At 40.9% G+C, this 18,182-nt stretch overlaps 1 protein-coding gene across 5 annotated transcripts in view; it reads right to left on the bottom strand.

Moving 5' to 3' along the window:
• The window catches only part of PTPRM (protein tyrosine phosphatase receptor type M), a 929,698-nt gene that overhangs the window by 609,374 nt on the left and 302,142 nt on the right, over positions 1–18,182 (bottom strand). For all 5 annotated transcript variants that reach the window (XM_073550942.1, XM_073550938.1, XM_073550940.1 and 2 more), the window contains exon 3: positions 13,691–13,962. In XM_073550942.1, coding sequence (XP_073407043.1) covers positions 13,691–13,962 — 272 coding nt within the window. The remainder of the gene's footprint in view (positions 1–13,690; positions 13,963–18,182) is intronic.

The following is an 18,182-nucleotide window of genomic DNA, read 5'->3' as shown; positions in this document are numbered from 1 at the left end:
GTAATGGCCCAGGTACTGACCACCACTGTACAAGGTATGATAATCTTTAAGAGGTCATATCTGCAGGACATTATGGGGAGGCCTGCGTGGCAACACACAGTGATGTTAGCCCACTCTCCGGTACTTCCCACCAGTGTGGGAATGGTGCTGGAGAAGTTTTATTTTCTTTGTTAACCGCAAAGCTAATCTCAAAATGTTTGAATTTCAGGAAACTGGTCTCAAACTAGACCCGCCGCAGATTGATCCGCTCATCTCTAGTGGCAGTCTGACAATTAGCACCGCCACTCACCAGCTGTTTTCAGCACCGGCTGCTGCCGGATGTAAACAGTGAACAGAACTGAAAGCTCAAGTCGTTTCACAGTGTGTGGCTATTTCCAGGCTCTTCAGATCAGCCTCCATTCACCTAAGGATAGGTCAGATCAGTGTCTTAAGTCTAGAAAAAGCCTTTAATATAATCCCTATGGAAAGCAATGTCAGACACCTAGAAATTTTATCTCTCCCTACAACAAATGGCCAGGTAAAAAGTAGTAAGGAGTACAGAAACTGCAAAAATAGAGAAGGTTGACCTTATATAAATGCTTTGATTTATTATGCGTGTTTCCTGAAGGAACTTGCTCCTATGATATTTAGTAAAAGAAGTGCACTTCACCTCTTCTTCCATTTCAGCTTTGCATTAGTATTTTTATGGTCCAAGAATTTCAGTCCCGATTTGTCCAGTCAGGAATTTTCTGTACACGAATAAGCAACTGAATGAAGAGACAGTGAAAGGCCTTTGCCAAAGGCCACATTCACATGTTCAGTATTTGGTCAGTATTTTAACTCAGCATTTGTAAGGCCTGTTTCACACTTCCGCTTTTTTGTGATCAGTTGAAATCTGGCAAAAAGGAAAAAAACGGATTCGTTTTGTAACAAATGGATGTCATCGGACCAATTTTTGGACGAATCTGCCAAAGTTGCAAAGGGTAGGAAATTTAAAGCAACTGCGGTCTGTCTGGAAAAGGAGAGAGAGAGAGAGAGAGAGATTTTACGCCGCTGCCAGAACGATATTCAGGGTTAAAAATGCTTCTCGAAGAACATCTTCCGGGCATGCGCACTAGTAAAAAGCGGACCGTCGCTACAAAAAAATGTTTCAGAGTCCGTCTGCTCCACCTGGGAGACACTACAATTCCGACGGATCCGTCCAGAAATAGATGCAACGGATAACCGTCAGTCAAAATCCGCTGCTAATGCAAGTCTATGGGGGAAAAAAACGGATCCGCCAAAAAAGGGGCAGATCCGTTTTTTCCAAAACCTGGCGGATTTTGACTGACGTCAAAAAAACGGAAGTGTGAAATAGGCCTAAGCCAAAACCAGGAGTGGAACAGTCAGAGGAAAAGTATTACAGAAACACGTCACCACTTCTGTATTTATCACCCGCTCCTGGTTTTGGGTTATAATTACTGACGTGAATGTGGCCTAATGCTGATCAGGAGGCCATGCCGGAGGCACTGCACTCTCTTCACCTGTTCTAGACCCATAAAGCAAGAAGCCTCTTTCTCCTACTCTGCTTATCCCAAGTACAGTTTATTTTCCCTGCCGCTATAATAGTTGATCTAATAGCAATTTATGGGAAGCTCTGCCCCAGTCTCTGGGCAGATCACATCAGTAAAGGGGTCTGGTTACACTTTGATGGCTCATGCTCAATTTTCCAATTCTTAAATACAACCCCTTCATAGATAGACAACACCTCACACTACGGTGCTCGCTTCCATGTCATCAGCACCTCCCAAATACAGTGACAGTAGCCTCCAGCAACATGGCATGGGGGCCGATTCTCCCAGGTACCACTTATCAGGAAAATCAGCAATTTTGCCTATGCAAACAAATTGCTCAAGGACGCTAAAATTGCGACTTAGCCTCTGGCACTTGCCATTATTTCAGTTGTACCATACTTTATCACAGTGGATAACATACATGATTTTACCATGAAACTGAAGTGCAGTCCTATATAATTGATATATTTTTGTAATTTAATCTAATTTAACGAGGCAACAATTAGTAAATAAACTGTGAAATGTTACCTTGGAATATACAGCCCTTTGTACAAGAGTATATTAAATGAATGCATGCTTGCAAATGTCTGCAGTACCCCCAACTTAAGATGCCATTTTCATTGCTTACCCACTTAAGAAATCGGGAAAGAAAAATGACAGTCATTAGAGTGACATTCTGATGCCGTTATACTAAAACAACGCTGACACTTCCAATATATCTCCAGAGAGAAATGTGTGACTAAAACACTGCTGCGGTTTCCATCATTTATGCTTGGTGCCTTTTCAGCTTGCCAAATGATATTTTTATTCTATCCTCATTCATGCACCTTTTATCATCCCAGACTTGTCTTCACCAGGTACAAGAAGAATTAAGAGACAGAAATATTTATTGCGGGCAATTTCACTAAAAAGAGCTTTTTTTGGTCAAGAAGAAGCATTTATTTTCAGAGAGATATGCAGAAATTAGCGAAACTGAAGACCCCGCAGAAAACTGGAATCAGCATCCTATTTTATGGATTTGTAATTCAATTAAGTGTGCTTCAGGTTTCCAATTCTTATGTTCCTGTCCTTTGTTTTCTAGTGGTTCAAATAATTAATAATTCTCAAAAATTAAGCTAGTTATACTACGACACTTACTGTAATGTGCAGGATAGAAACTTCCGTATAAAGTATATACATCAGGTCAGCCGCACAACCAATTACTCCATCTTTGCATAATATTAGGTTTGCTGCAGTCATACAATCCAGAGCCACAAAATTCTTTAGAACATAAAGTAAAAACAGCAGAACTCCATAGGAAGGGTTAACTGTGGATCTTTATTCATCCAGCAGCATAGTGAATAAAGACTGAGAATACTACCAATATACCTTTATATAAAAGCATACAGTGGCATGTAAATGTTTCAGCACCCCTGGTTAAAATTACTGTTACTGTGAACAATTAAGTAAGTTGAAGTTGAAATAACTATATAAAAGGCCTAAAGTTAAAGATGACACATTTCATTTGTATTTTAGGCAAACAAAAAAAAATCATCTTTTACATTTTAAAAAGGAAAATGGGCCAATGCAAAAGTTTGGGCACCCTGCATTGTTAGTGACTAGTAGCAACCCTCTTTTGCAAGTATCACAGTTTGTAAACGCTGTTTGTAGCAGCCAAGGATCTTTTATTTCTTGTTTGAGGGATTTTTATCTATTCTTCCTTGGAAAATTCTTCCATTTCTGAGAGATTCCTGGGTCCTCTTGAATGCACTGCTATTTTGAAGTCTAGCCTCAGTTTTCAAAATGTTCAGATCCAGGGGACTGTGAGGGCCATTGTAAAACCTTCAGCTTGCAACTTGTGAGGTAGTCTATTGTAAATGTTGACATGTGTTTAGGATCATTATCCATTTGAAGAAGCCATCCTCTTTTCAACTTCAGCTTTTTTACAGATGGTGTTTTATTTGCATCAAGAATTTGTTCAGATTTCATTGAATCCATTCTTCCCTCTACCTGTGAAATGTTCTCCGTGCCACAGGCTACAACACAACCCAAAAGCATGCTTAATCTACCCCAATGCTTAATGATTGGTGAGATGTTCTTTTCCTGAAATTCTGTGCTCTGTTTTCTCCACACATAACTTTGATCATTGTGGCCAAAGAGTAAACCTTAATGGTCCACAGGACTTCTTTCCAAAACGCATCAGGCTTGAATTTTATGGTGAAGATGCAGCAGAGGTTTCCTTCTGATGACTCTTCCATGAAGGCCATCTTTGTGCAGGTGTCTCAACAGTACAGTATAAGAATTTACCACAATTCCAGAGTCTGCTGAATCTTTCTGAAGGTCTTTCGCAGTCAAGTGGAGGATCTGATTTGCCTCTCTAGCAATCCTACGAACAGATGTCACTAAAATTTTGCTTGGTCTTCCAGACCTTATCTTGACTTCCACTGTTCTTGTTAACTGCCATATCTTAATTACATTTTGAACTGTGGAAAGGGCAACTTGAAAATGCTTTGCTAGCTTCTCACCGCCTTCTCCGGCTTTGTGGGCATCCACCATTTTCATTTTGAGAGTGCTAGGCAGCTGCTTTTTTTGGCATAAGTTTAGAGGAGGCTGGGAAACTTGCATCACATGGCCTTTCCTAACAATGACAGTGAACAAGACATAACCCTAACAGGCAAATTAGTCTGAAATCTTGGTCAAAGTTGCCTTAGTGCATAAATCTCAAAGGGTGCCCAAACTTTTGCATCAGTCCATTTTCCTTTTTCTAATTTTTAAAATGAAAAAAAAAAAAAGTAAAAGAAAAGACAATATATAATACATATTTTTTTCCCTAAAATACCAAGAAATACCATTTTTAACTTTAGGCCTTTTAGAGATCATTTCATCTCCAACTTCCTTAACTGTTCACATTAACAGTAACTTTGATCAGGAGTGCCCAAACGTTTACATGCCACTACACGTACAATCTAGCTGCTCTCCAAATTGGTCCAGTCATGTGACCATGCTGATGGGTTTATACCTAGACCTTTTACAGTTCTAACTGTGATAGTTTTGGCATAGGTGGTTTCTTTCATTGGAGACTGCCCTTCCCGTGGTTGTTCCTTCCTGGGGAAAGACCTGGCTCGTCATTGCTTGCGTTGAGAAACATAGAATCATAGAATCATAGAATGGTACAGTTGGAAGGGACCTCCTGGGCCATCTTGTCCAACCCCCTGCTCAAAGCAGGATTCGCTAAATCATCCCAGTCAGATGTCTGTCCAGCCTCTGTTTGAAGACTTCCATTGAACGAGAACTCACCACTTCTCGTGGCAGCTTGTTCCACTCAGGCTTTGTTTTCACCCGTATTTTTAGGAGGCTCTGACGCGGTATTGTTATTTTATCTTGATGATCTAACCAAGACTAGGGCAAGTCCTCAGGCTCTACCAGTCTAGCCTGCAGACTGAGACAGCTAAAAGGCTGAATTCACGGGACCATGGGCTACACTTCAGGATGCATATAGCTGTGAATACAATGGTGCAAAAGAGAGCCGCTGTCTCCTTCTTCCACCAATCAGCATGTGTGACTGAGACAGTAGAAATATCTGTCACTACATCGCGTCTGCTGTGCTGAGCATTGGTGCACACAGCAATGACCGCAGCAGAGTGTCAGGGGAACTGGAGCAAGGAGAGTGCTTTCTTTTCTTTATACAGCGAGTTAAATGAATAATGAGCACGTCACCAATTTTCTAAGCATATATATTTCTAAACGTGAAATTGACATGAAATTCACACCAGATGTCCCTAACAACCCATTCAATCCACACAGGCAAAGAAATGAAACCATAGATGTCCATAAATTAAGTTATGTGTAATAATGAGAAGTGACACAGGGAAAAAGTATTGAAAACATGAAGAAAGAAAGGTGCAAAAAGTCATGGAAAGTCATGACACCAACTGAATTCTATCAATAATTACAAAACAATCCTGCCACTTAGTGAAAAAATAATATCAGCTGGTTCAACCTATGGCCTGTAAAAAGGTGTCTCATGATCAAGGTGCCACACAAGAAACATCTCATTATGGGTAAAACCATTGAGCTGTCTCAAGACGTTCACAACCTATATTGCAAAACATACTGATGTCATTGGTTACAGAAGAGTTTCTAATCTACTGAAGGTTCCAGTGAGAAATGCTGGGGCTCTAATCCAGAACTGGAAAGAAAATAATTTTACCATATACTGGCCTAATATCAGGTGCTAATTCAGACAAGGGAGTGAAAACAATTATCAGAAAAGTTGTCCAAGAGCCAAGGGTCTCCTGTGATGAGCTACAAAAAGACCTGGAATCAACAGGTACAATTGTTTCAAAGGAAACTATAACCAAGAAGTATCATTTCTCCTTGCGGAGAATGACATGCTAAGCATGTCGAGATGAGGAGACTTAAAGCCGCAATGCTCCTCTGGGAAATATGTTAATTAATTAGCATATTTCTCAGAGGAGCATTGCGGCTTTAAGTCTCCTCATTTCAACATGCTTAGCATGTCATTCTCCGCAAGGAGAAATGATACTTCTTGGATATCGGTCAGACGCCTCTCTCACATCCAAACCAGATCTTACACTTTGCACTGATGAGGGGCAGTACCCCCGAAACACAGTGTCTGTAAATTAAGATTCTGACTTGGCTTTTATCCTAAGTCATGTAACAAGGCTCGTTAAAGGGTCGACATTGACTTTTAGGATTGCTGCTTCCAATAGGTGGCACTAGAGTTCTAGTCCTCTTTCTCTCTGAAAAGACAATTTGCATAAAGGAAACTATAATTAATGCACTCAACCTTCATGGCTTGTATGCTCGCTCACCACGCAAGACTCAACTGCTGAACAAAAATCATGTTCAAGTGCGTTTAACGTTTGCTCAACTACATTTAGACAAGCCTGTGAAATACTGGGAGATTACAGTCTTGTTAGATCAGACCAAAATTGAACTCTTTGGATGCCATAATACACACCATGTTTGGAGGCCAAAAGGCACTGCATATAACCCCAAAAACACCATACCAACAGTGAAATTTGGAGGTGGGAAGATCATGTTGTGGGGCTGTTTTTCAACATACGTTAACTGGCAAACTTCATATTGTTGGAGGAAGGATGAATGAACAAATGTACCCTGACATTCTTAATAAAAATCTGCTGCCATCTACCAGGGTGATGAAGATGAAACTAGTATGGACATTTCAGCAAGACAGCGATCTCAAACACAAAGTCATGGAAACTCTGAATTGGTTTCTGAGAATGAAAATAAAACTGCTAGAATGGCCCCAGCAAATCACCTCACCTGAATCCAAATAAAAAAATTTAAAAAAGGAACTAAAACTCAGAGTTTATAGAAGGAGCCCATGGAACCTTCAAGATTTGAAAAGTGTGTGGAAGAGTTCGCCAAAGTCACATCTGAGCAATGAGCGACTAGTTTCCCTATACAGGAGGCATCTTGAAGCTATCATGACCAACAAAAGCTTTTGTATGAAGTATTAAATAAATTCCAGTAAGCATGTTCAATACTTTTTCCCTGTGTCATGTCTTATTATTACACATAACTTAATTTATGAACATCTATGGTTTGATTTCTTTGCCTGTGTTGATTGGATGGGTTGTTACCAACATCTGGTGAGAATTTCATGTCAATAGCACCTTTAGAAATATATTTACTTAGAAAATTGGTGACATGTTCAATTCTAATGTCACCCGCTGTATGTGTGTGGGATGTGTTCCTGTATATAGGAGGCTATGTGAGGGCTCATACTGTACATAGGAGGGCTCATACATCATATCACAGTGGTGTGTGGAAGGTGCTCATACTCTATATGGGGGCTGTGTGGAGGCTTATACTGTATATAGGGGTCATGTCTGGACTTTGTTTGGGGGTGTCAGCATACTTAAAGAACCACTACATCATTTTCTTTATTGCTGTAGGGGTGCTTTAAATATAATTCCACTGAGGTCACCTTCATTGTTTTTCAGCGTCGCTCCAGTCGGTCTCTGGTGAAAAGTGACCTGCCTCCAGCTCTAGTGTTTCATGGGGCTGGTAGGAAGTCTGGCAGGGAGGTGACTTTTTAATACAAGTGTATGAGAACCTTGTTCTAGCTCTCATACACTTGCATTGAGAGCTTGCGACATAGCTTCTGACTTCTGGCACGTCACAAACTGCGCTCACAAGATGGCATTGCGGGACCAAAAAATGGTGAAGACGCAGGAGGGTAAGTATAAGACTGGGGGCAGGAGACTTACGTTTAAAGCGCCACTCCAGTGCTGAAAAAAAAATGCTGAAGTGGTGCTTAAGTTCTGCTCAATATTAAGTGAATAATATGCTCAATATTAAGGGATGCAATTAATATTTGTCATGATCCCAGTGCAGGTTTTTGTCCTGCACGCCAGGGGTTAATGTCTTGAGCCCAGTGCAGGCTTCGACCTGCACGCCTGGGGTTAATTTTTGTGGCGTCTCTTTGGTTCGGGGAGAGTTTCTTATAGCCCTGGAAAGCTCCAATCCTCATCTGTTATACTTTTGCCTTTGGCCGAGTGTGTTGACCCCTGTGTGCCTGTGTCTTGTGCCTGCCTTCTAGATTGCTTCTATGGTTCTGACCCGGTTTTGTCCCCTGTTGTGAGTTTGCCTCTTGATTCTGTACTGTATATCTGTTTCTCTGGTTTCTGACTCCTTGGCTACGTCCTGACTATCCGTTCTGTCTAATCCTTTGGTATTGTCATGCTATCTCGTGCTTTGACCCCAGCCTGATCTGCTTACGTCCCTGTCTATGCCCCTTGGTAACTTTGTCCTGTAGTTACCCTTTTAGGAGTTTTCCTTCAGCAACTAGCTCTCTGGAGCTTAGGCCACGCCCCCCAGCAGTCACGTGCTTCAGGTCCTGTTTGTCTGAAGCATGCACCTTCACCGCTGCTGCCCCGCTCCAAAGGTATCTTAGAGCACAGTTTGTCTTACTCAGGACACGTGCACTGGCTCAGTAAGCAAGTGCAGTGTGGTATTCCTGACATTATAACTGACCGGGATTAGAGCTTCCCTGGGCTATAAGAAACTCTTCCCGAACCAAAGAGAGGCCACAAAAATTAACCCCAGGCGTGCAGGTCAAAGCATGCACTGGGCTCAAGACATTAACCCCTGGCGTGCAGGTCAAAAACCTGCACTGGGATCATGACAATATTAATATAAAATAAAAATTATAATTAATTTGTTAATATTAATATTGAGCAGAATTAATGTCAGTCTATTGGTTCAGGCCTCCATAACAGTCATGGTGTCTCATGTGGCCCTTGGGAAAAAAAGATTCTAATGCACCATAAAATAATAAAATACAAATCAGCATACATTAAAAACAAAGCCACGGTAAGTTTCCCAATGTCACTCAACGTGAACCCTGGCTCTGTGCTCAAGTAATACTTATGACATTATTTATCACAAACACACATATAATATCAGCTCAACAACTGTGTGAAAGGTGCTTGGTTTTCTCGGCAGTTGGTTAGGCTCAGCGCCTCTTTGCAGAGATACATGAGGTTATTCATCAGATAAGTGACAAATGGGAATCCGTGAATCAACGTACCACAGCGATGATTCTCCCTGCATCACTGAAGAGCAAAATTAGCTTTCATCCTCACAACTTTCCCCAGCTGCTTGTGCTGGACATGCTGAACGTTATCATAGCCCATCCAACCAGGAGCCCAAAGACAACTGGTCACTGTTCAAGGGTAATGGAAATATTTCTCACTCTCTAAAAGGAGCAATGCATTTATTGTCCTATGAAAAAAAAAAATACTTGCAGCAAAGTATGGAGTTCCATCAACAATCCATATATGTAGCTCAATGCATCCAATAGGAGAGTGGTTGGGGTTAACACTAACCATAAAGATTTGGTTTCAATTTACAACTTTCTTGAATAAGAAAATATATTCTATAAAACATGAAAAGTGTACGAAAAGTCACTCATCAGAATAAGAAATGGAAACCATGGGTCTTTGCAGTAGGGTCCGACCAGCAACCAAACCCTGATTATGCTCTGGCGAATGGTATGATATATGCTTCATTCTAGCATTTAACTTGATATTTCAGAGCGAGTCAGCGGCAGATTCTGCTGAGCAGGGGCGCTAGCTGCATTTATCTTTAGGGTGCCAACCGCCACTTCTTTCTGTCTTCTCTACTTATCCTAATGTCCCAGTTGGCCTGTGACCACATTTTATTGTTTGCCCAAACAACTTTTATTTCTCTAATCGCCATGTGCAAATGACCGAGGACTAGTCTGGGGTCAGATTCTGTAATCACGCCCCCACACAGTCTATTCCTGAGCATTACTATGGCCTCCTAAGCATAAGTACTACACTGGTGAAGCCAGGGAGAGTACACCCGGCTTCACTGTGCATGGGAAGAGGACTGACTTACATTGGTACCGGAATTACTTGGAGAGAAGGGAAGGACATCAATAATAACTGGGGGATGTGATTACAGGTACTGAATTCAGATTAGTCTGGGGGAAGCAGTAGTCATCCTAGGTCATTAGGATATGGTGAGTGAAGAAATAAATGGTATTTTAGAAAACATAGGAAGACGATCCAGGACATTACTAGAATTAAGAAATTATCCATGAAAGTGATATGCTTGGCCCTGTGAAACAGAGATTAGTTATCGCTTGCATCGCAACATTCAAAAGCAAATAGTTTAATGCAAATCTTAGGATAATTGACAGACCAAAAAATATTAAATTATATTCTGCTGTTTACTATATAGTAATTTATTCCAACAACTATACAGCTGATTTGGGCTTATTAGCAAAGTTGTACATCAGTATATGCTATTTGGTTCTTTTCACTATACCAATCTATCTATACCTTTACTGAATACCCCATATTGGGAGACCCAAAACTTCATCAAGTCCCAGTTAATTCTATTTATAATAATACATGAGTGTTTTCTTCTATCCTATCTATAACTATTTTGCTTTCTAGCTCTATATGACTAATTAGATCTCTAAATCTCTATCATCCATACCCCAATCCATCCATCCATCCATCGTCCATGCATTCATCCCTCCCACCCTCATCCATCCACTTATCGTCCATCCATCCTTCCCTCATCCATCCATCTTTATCGCTATTATAATCAAAACAATTAGGTAGCATGAATAAAATGATTATTATTTTTTCCAAACAAAGAAAAAGATGTTCTAGAACCCTTACACCAATGTGACACTTTTAAGGCCATCTGCTAGTCTCTTTTCTCCTCCCTCTCGAACACACAGAAAATAAATTTAAGCCAATCCCTGGCTGCAGTGATGTCAAGTCTAAGCCAGTGATTGGCTGATGTTGGTCACGTGTCACTGTGTCAGGACATCACTGCTGCAGCAGAAACTAAAGCCCAGAAGAGATCAAGCAGCATTGGAGAAATTCTGGTGATGTATTTCTGCTTTTAATTCCTTTCTGACCTTTTCCCATCCTTGTCGTAAATATCATATTTTTATTATGACTGACAATGTTTACTTGTAATATCTATGTTGCATAAAAATATTTTATAATCTTAACTTTGATTGGAAACCTGTAACATTTACTTTCAACTCCACCTTGTGTATCTTGTTATTAGTTATTTGAAAACTAAAAAAAAGTTTAAAAAGAAAAAAAAGCAATGAAAATTTGCAAAAGAACATCCCCTTTAGTATGAACTGTAAAAAGAATACTATTCCAACAGCAACTGACACAGATCAGGTAGAAATTACTGTTTGCAATATTTAATTTAGAAAAGCAACAAATATTTACCACCAACTCAATTATGTTTATATGATTTATAATCACCATCATGAAAAACATAAACTCGTCTCATATAACTCCTGCATTACGGCTGCTGTACACTACATCTAACAGTGAAGCATTTGATGGTTCTCTTTCTCTTTTATGCAAAATCATATAATATACAGTCCTGAAATAAAAGTTGTCATTAATTAGATCCTGAGCTTGCACCTAATCAATGGATAATTTCATTCTGAAATCGCTGCGGATGATAATTATCCGGCAAGTTGTCGTGCTCTCAGAATGGTCTTGTATACGGTGTATGCAGGAGAAGCGTCAGTGATTAGTGTGATGGTGACGGCCGCCTAAAGTTCACAACCGCTTCTAGTTTAATTATATGTTCAAGAGCATTTAAATGTAAACGACATTCATCAACTCCCACTCCTAGAATATTTAATGTGAATATAACATCAGAAACTTACTAAAAGGGCAATCTGTATTCAAATATGTGATATAGGTAAATTACGAACAAGCTAAATTGCTGTGTGGGGTGGGGAGGGCGTCCTGACATACCGATAACCCTTTATGAGCATGATGCAACTAGTGTAAAAGATTTCAAAGGTTTTTTTTATATGAACCTAAAAACTAACAGATAGGTAGTTGCTAACTTCTTGCCTGTTCTACACGGCACCAGCACTGAGCAGTCATTGACCGCTCTTGCTGGTGATTCAGCTGTAACAGCTCGTCCTCTTTCGGGCTGCTTTGTCAAAGGGGCGTAACTGCCAACATCTTTATGATTGACAGTCGACTCATCGCAGTTAGGCAGCGTGCAGCCAGTTGTCAATCAGTATGACGTTGGCCGCCATACCCTGTAAACAGAGCAGAAACGAATCCATGGCTCTAAGCGTGTAAAGAAAAAGCAAGTCGGCACTGCCAATACTACTGTCGATGTGAGGCTGTCATGGCCATACTGCTCGTGGAGGCTGAACCCCGAGATCTCTGGTGCTAGTGCAGAAAACACAATGTATGGATCCAATAAGAGGAAAGAATAGCATAGCACTCACCGATCCAGGTGAAAAAGTCTGCTTTATTTAGCAATCCACATTAAAACTTAATGGCCGGGAGGCTGGAGGGAGGAGTGAGCAATGTCTGACGACGGCCGTTTCGTGCTTACTAGCATGGCCATGAAGTTTTAATGTGGATTGCTAAATAAAGCAGACTTTTCACCTGGATCGGTGAGTGCTATTTTATTCTTTCCTCTTATTGAACCCATGGCTCTGTCGACATGTCAGCGGAAGGCACTGAACTGCCGACAGGAACGTTTTGTGACTGCTGTATGCGGGAAGAGATCGTCACCTGGCACGACGGGCAAGAAGGTAGCAACTACCTGCCTGTTAGATCTTAGGCCCATAGTAAAATATATAAATAATTCCAGATAAGCCCTTTAATGGCAATGTGCTTTTACTGTATAGCATGTTCTTTCTGCGTATCCAACAAAAAGTTTCATGCAAATCTGTATTATTATCTTATAAGCTAATATCTCAACTCACAAAAAGAAGACATTCATCATAGTTCAGATTTACTAACATGTATTGTGATAGCAATGTGTACAAACAGAAGGCTGATACTTCTATAAAAATCCATCACTGACGATATCCAGTCATGATATAGATCTGCTGTTCAAAAACTGTAAGGCACAGCATTGTGCTAACCATAAGAGGTTCTAATAAATACCATGTTTATTTTTATTTTTTACATTAGTACTTGTCAATCTAACGGCCCCGTTACACATAGCGACTCACCAGCGATCCCGACAACGATATGAACTTGTCAGGATCGCTGGTGTGTCGCCACATGATCGCTGGTGAGCTGCCAAACAGGCAGATCTCAGCAGCGATCAGGACAGCGACACGCGGGTAACAAGCGACGCAAGTCGCTTAGTTACCCGCAGTGTACGTTAAGATACCAGCGCGCTGGTGCAGGGAGCTGGTAACCAAGGTAAACGTAGGGTTTCTAAGCACCATGCAGCATTTCGAAACCCGATGTTTACCTTGGTTACCAGCTCCCTGAACCAGCGCGCTGGTATCTAACGTACACATCGGGTTTCTAAGCGCCGCGCGGCGCTTAGAAACCCGATGTATACCTTGGTTACCAGCTCCAGCTCGCTGATCGGCAGCGATGAGTGCTGGCCAGCGGGAGACCAACAATCAAAAAAATGTCCAGGCCATTCGAGCACGATCAGCGATACCCGGCAGGGGGGCCGGTCGCTGATAAGTGTCACACACAGCGATCTCGCTGGTGAGATCGCTGTTGCATCACAAAACTTGTGACTCAGTAGCGATCTCACTAGCGAGATCGCTGTGTGTCACGGGGGCTTAAGGGTTTGCATAGCCATTATTATTTGCTCACATAAGTAGATTATCCTACCTGGTAGAAATTGGGCCAGAAGGTGCTTATTGCCAGTTCTGCTCGATTCCATGTGCCGGATGCAGGTCCTGAAACATTCCAGATTGAGCTCCCTTTTTCACCATTGTTAACTGTCACATAAATGTTCATGGATCCAGGAAGAGCCCCACTCTTGCTGGACACAAAGTAATGAAAGTCAATGCAGTGCGTGTCATTCTCTTTCAGCTGAGGTAAGAGCAGGACAGCCTTCTGTCCAACACGTCTTCCAGTTGTATTCACCATCATAAAAGACCCTGAAATGTAAGGCATCACACAGTTAGTACAAAGCAACAGAAGAAGAAAGATGGTTTATAATCTTATATAGTTACGTAGCAAATATATATACTGCTCAAAAAAATAAAGGGATCACTTAACCAACACAATGTACTAGGATGTGTTCCCTTCATTTTTTTGAGCAGTATATATAAATATATATGTATATACACACACACATACCGGTATATACAGTGGGTTCAGAAAGTATTCAGACCCCTTTAAATTTTTCACTCTGTCTCATTGCAGCCATTTGGCAAATGCAAAAAAGTTCATCTGTACTACTAATATTACAAAAAAAATATTCGATTCTAATCATATATGGAACAGAATTCAAACAAATTCGCTCATCTCTACTCCTTAGCCCAATTCATTTTACCTCATGATTCTCATTTGGTCTGACATACACTGCGAGGTCTTACATAGACAGGTGTGTGCCTGTACAAATCAAGTCCTATCAGTTTAATTAAACACAGCTGGACTCCAATGAAGGAGTAGAACCATCTCAAGGAGGATCACCAGGAAATGGACAGCATGTGACAAATATGAGTGTCTGAACAAAGGGTCTGAATACTTATGACCATGTGATATTTTAGTTTTTCCTTTTTAATAAATTTGTAAAAATGTCTACATTTCTGTTTTTTTTCCAGTCAAGATGGGGTGCAGAGTGTACATTAATGAGAAACAAAAAAACGTATTTGAATTTACCAAATGGCTGCAATGAAACAGTGTGAAAAATTTAAAGGGGTCTGAATGCTTTCCGTACCCACTGTATGTATACAGTATATAGATATATATATATATATATATATATATATATATATATAAAAATCAAGAAAAAAGGGCAGCACTACCAAAATAATACAGCAGGTGCAAAACCTATTCAGCAGTGTCCAAACAGCCAAAATGACAAAAGGAAAAAAAATAGGCAGCACTCAAATTGAATGTGAAAAAAGTGGGTACTTTACTGATCCTCAGATGGCAACATTTCAACGGTGACCCGTCTTTGTCAAGCTTGACAAAGATGGGCCACCGTTGAAACGTTGCCATCTGAGGATCAGTAAAGTATCCACTTTTTTCACATTTAATTTGAGTGCTGCCTATTTTTTTTCCATATATATATATATATACACACACACACACACACACACACACACACACACACACATAATGTGACAAAGTCACTGGCACAGTGCTGGAGGGGAGATGTGTTTCACTGTAGCTATTAGCTGAAACCCAGAAGTTTGCTCCAGCACGCTATGTGTTAATAAGGGCAAAGCGGTTATTTTAAGGGCTGGGTTTTTGTAGACAACCACAGAGCAGGTGAGAAGTTGTCAACCTTATCTCCACATCAGGGTGTGGTCTGGGGTTTAATTAGTTGGCCTCCTGAGGCATTCAATGTTCAGTGTGCCTGGAGAGGCTAAAGGCCCCGTCACACATAGCAATCTCGCTAGCGAGATCGCTGCTGAGTCACAACTTTTGTGACACAACAGCGATCTCACCAGCGAGATCGCTCTGTGTGACAGCGATCAGCGACCGGTCCCCCTGCCGGTATCGCTGATTGCTGCAAGAAACCTCTGGACTTTTTTTTCGTCGCTGATCTCCCGCTGGCCAGCACGCATCGCTGCATGTGACAGGCGGGAGACCAGCAATCAGCTGTAAAAAATAATAAAAAAATAAAAAATATTGTTATTCTCACCTTCCGGCGTCCTGCGCAGTCTTTCCGCCTCTCTCCACGCTCCCGGTCCCAGTAATCCTTTGCAAGAATGACTGCGAGACTTCGCGATCCCGCGATAACGTACGTCATCACGGCAATTCTCGCAAAGGATTACTGGGACCGGAGCGTGGAGAGAGGCGGGAATGCTGCGCGGGACGTCGGAAGGTGAGAATAACAATATTTTTTATTTTAATTCTATTTTTGACATGAATATGGCATCAGCGCTAACGAACACAGCGATGCCGCGCGCTCAGCATCGCTGTGCTAATCGCTGGAGAAGCGGTCTGTGTGACAGCTCACCAGCGATCACATAGCGACTTACCAGCGATCCTGACACGTTGATATCGTTGTCGGGATCGCTGGTAAGTTGCTATGTGTGACTCCAGCTTAACTAACCTGAACTGTGTGCTTTTGATAACTTGGAGCGGGTGGATCCCCGCTAGCACTAGGACTGTGCTTTGTGTTACCAGTTTGTTTTGTCTTCCTGTTTTTGCCCAAAGGGCTGTGTTTATTTTTACTTCATCATTTTTTATGCCGCATATATAATAAACCAGTGAAGATCATAGAGAAAGTCTTCCCGTGTCTACCTCTGTGTACAGCTGAGTGAGCCGATCTATCACAATATATACACACACATTGTGTGAAATTATTAGGCAAGTATGTTGACCATATCATAATTTTTATGCAGATTTACCCACTCCAAACTGTAAAAACGTGAATGCTTCTTGGATGAAGCAGATCAGGTGATGTCTATTTGTGTAATGAGGGAGTTGTGGCCTAAGGATATTAACACCTTTTATCAAGTTGTGCAGAATTATTAGGCAACTTGTTTTCCTCCTCAGGCAAAATGGGCCAAAAAAGAGATTTGACTGGCTTAAAACAGTCAAAAATTGTTAAACAGATGAAGCACTCTTGAAATTTCTAAAATACTAGGGGAACGATCACAGAACCATCAAATGTTTTGTTGCAAATAGTCAACATGGTCGCAAAAAACGAGCATATTAAGTGCCAAAAATGTGAGAAAAATCAAATGTGAAGTGACCAGGAACCCATTATCCTCCAATGCTGTCAAATTCCAAAACTGCCACCTGAATCTGATTCACTGAAAATTTTAACACTGATTACACAAGAACCACAAGACTTTTTCTTCACCTCAAGTATCATTTTAATCAGGTTAGCACTGCCAACCTAACAATGCCTGTAGTTTACTTAGCAAAATCCTGCTGATAGGTTCCCTTTAACAGAAGAAAATAAACAATTGAGATTGGAAAATTTACATTTTTCATTTAGTTGCATAATAATTCTGCACACATAAGATATTTTTCTCACTTTAATTTTTTTTAGATATTCTGGCTTCAGGTCTATAAGGGTATGTGCACACACTGCAGATTCACCTGCGGGTTTTTTCCCACGGAACCGCAGGTAAAACCGCAGATAAAGTGACCTGCGGTTTTGCTGCAGTTTTGCCTGCGGTTTTGCCCTGCGGTTTCACACCTCTACTATGTTAAAGGTGTGAAACCGCAGCAGAATTCGCAGAAACAATTGACATGCTGCGGAAAAAAAAACGCAGCTTTTCCGCAGGTAAAAAACCGCAGCGTAAGCACTGCGGTTTTGAAAACCCCTAGGCTAACATGGTAAAGTACCATGTCTGCGGAACTGCAGCAGTTCCGCAGGGCCAAAACCGCAGCAGAACCGCAGCAAAACCGCAGCGTGTGCACATGGCCTAAAGCTTTTGGCTTTTCTGACACTACTGTAGTTGTTAAATAATAAAATGAATCATCAAAGATAGAAATTACCTAATAATTGTGCACATAGTGTATGATGATTACAAAAATGGAGCCTGGATATTTATAATCATCAGCAGCGCATACTTAACATGACTACGTTTTGGTGATGCATTGTCTCTGGTCAATTCATTGATTGTAACACCATGTAACTTCTTTCTTTAGGAATAAATGAAGGACTTGGTGGTATATCTGCCCATCCTTTCACCCAGCCCCAGAATCCAAACGAGCTCAGGCAATGCATTACTGAAACAGTGGAGTTGAGCAGCTAGAATCCCATAACAGACAAGAATGGGACAACCTTTCTTTCCCAGATCTCCAGCAATCAGTCTCTGCTCCTTCTGCACAGTTATAGACTGTTGTAAAGAGAAGGAGAGATGCTACACAATGGCAGATATGGCAATGGCTCAAATCTTTTTAGATGCACTGCAAACAATTTCTAAATAATTTGTTTCAAATGAAATGCAAAAAATGTCTAACTTTCATCCTCTGATGTGTGTTCTATGTTCTACTGCAAATCAAATATGGCTACAAGAGATTTCCTAATCATTGCATTCTTGTCTTTTTACATTTTACACAGCATATATATATTAAAAGCCAAAAAACTGACCAGCTCTTCTTAAAAGAATAAAGCAAGTGTGAACAGGTGCAAGCTGCTATAAAGGCATAATATACAAACAAAAGCAAACAGCAGCACTCT

This window comes from Dendrobates tinctorius, unplaced genomic scaffold (assembly GCF_039654945.1).
Source record: "Dendrobates tinctorius isolate UK_male_01 unplaced genomic scaffold, ASM3965494v1 ptg000171l, whole genome shotgun sequence".
NCBI lineage: Eukaryota > Metazoa > Chordata > Amphibia > Anura > Dendrobatidae > Dendrobates > Dendrobates tinctorius.
This window is presented reverse-complemented; position numbering and strand designations above follow the sequence as displayed.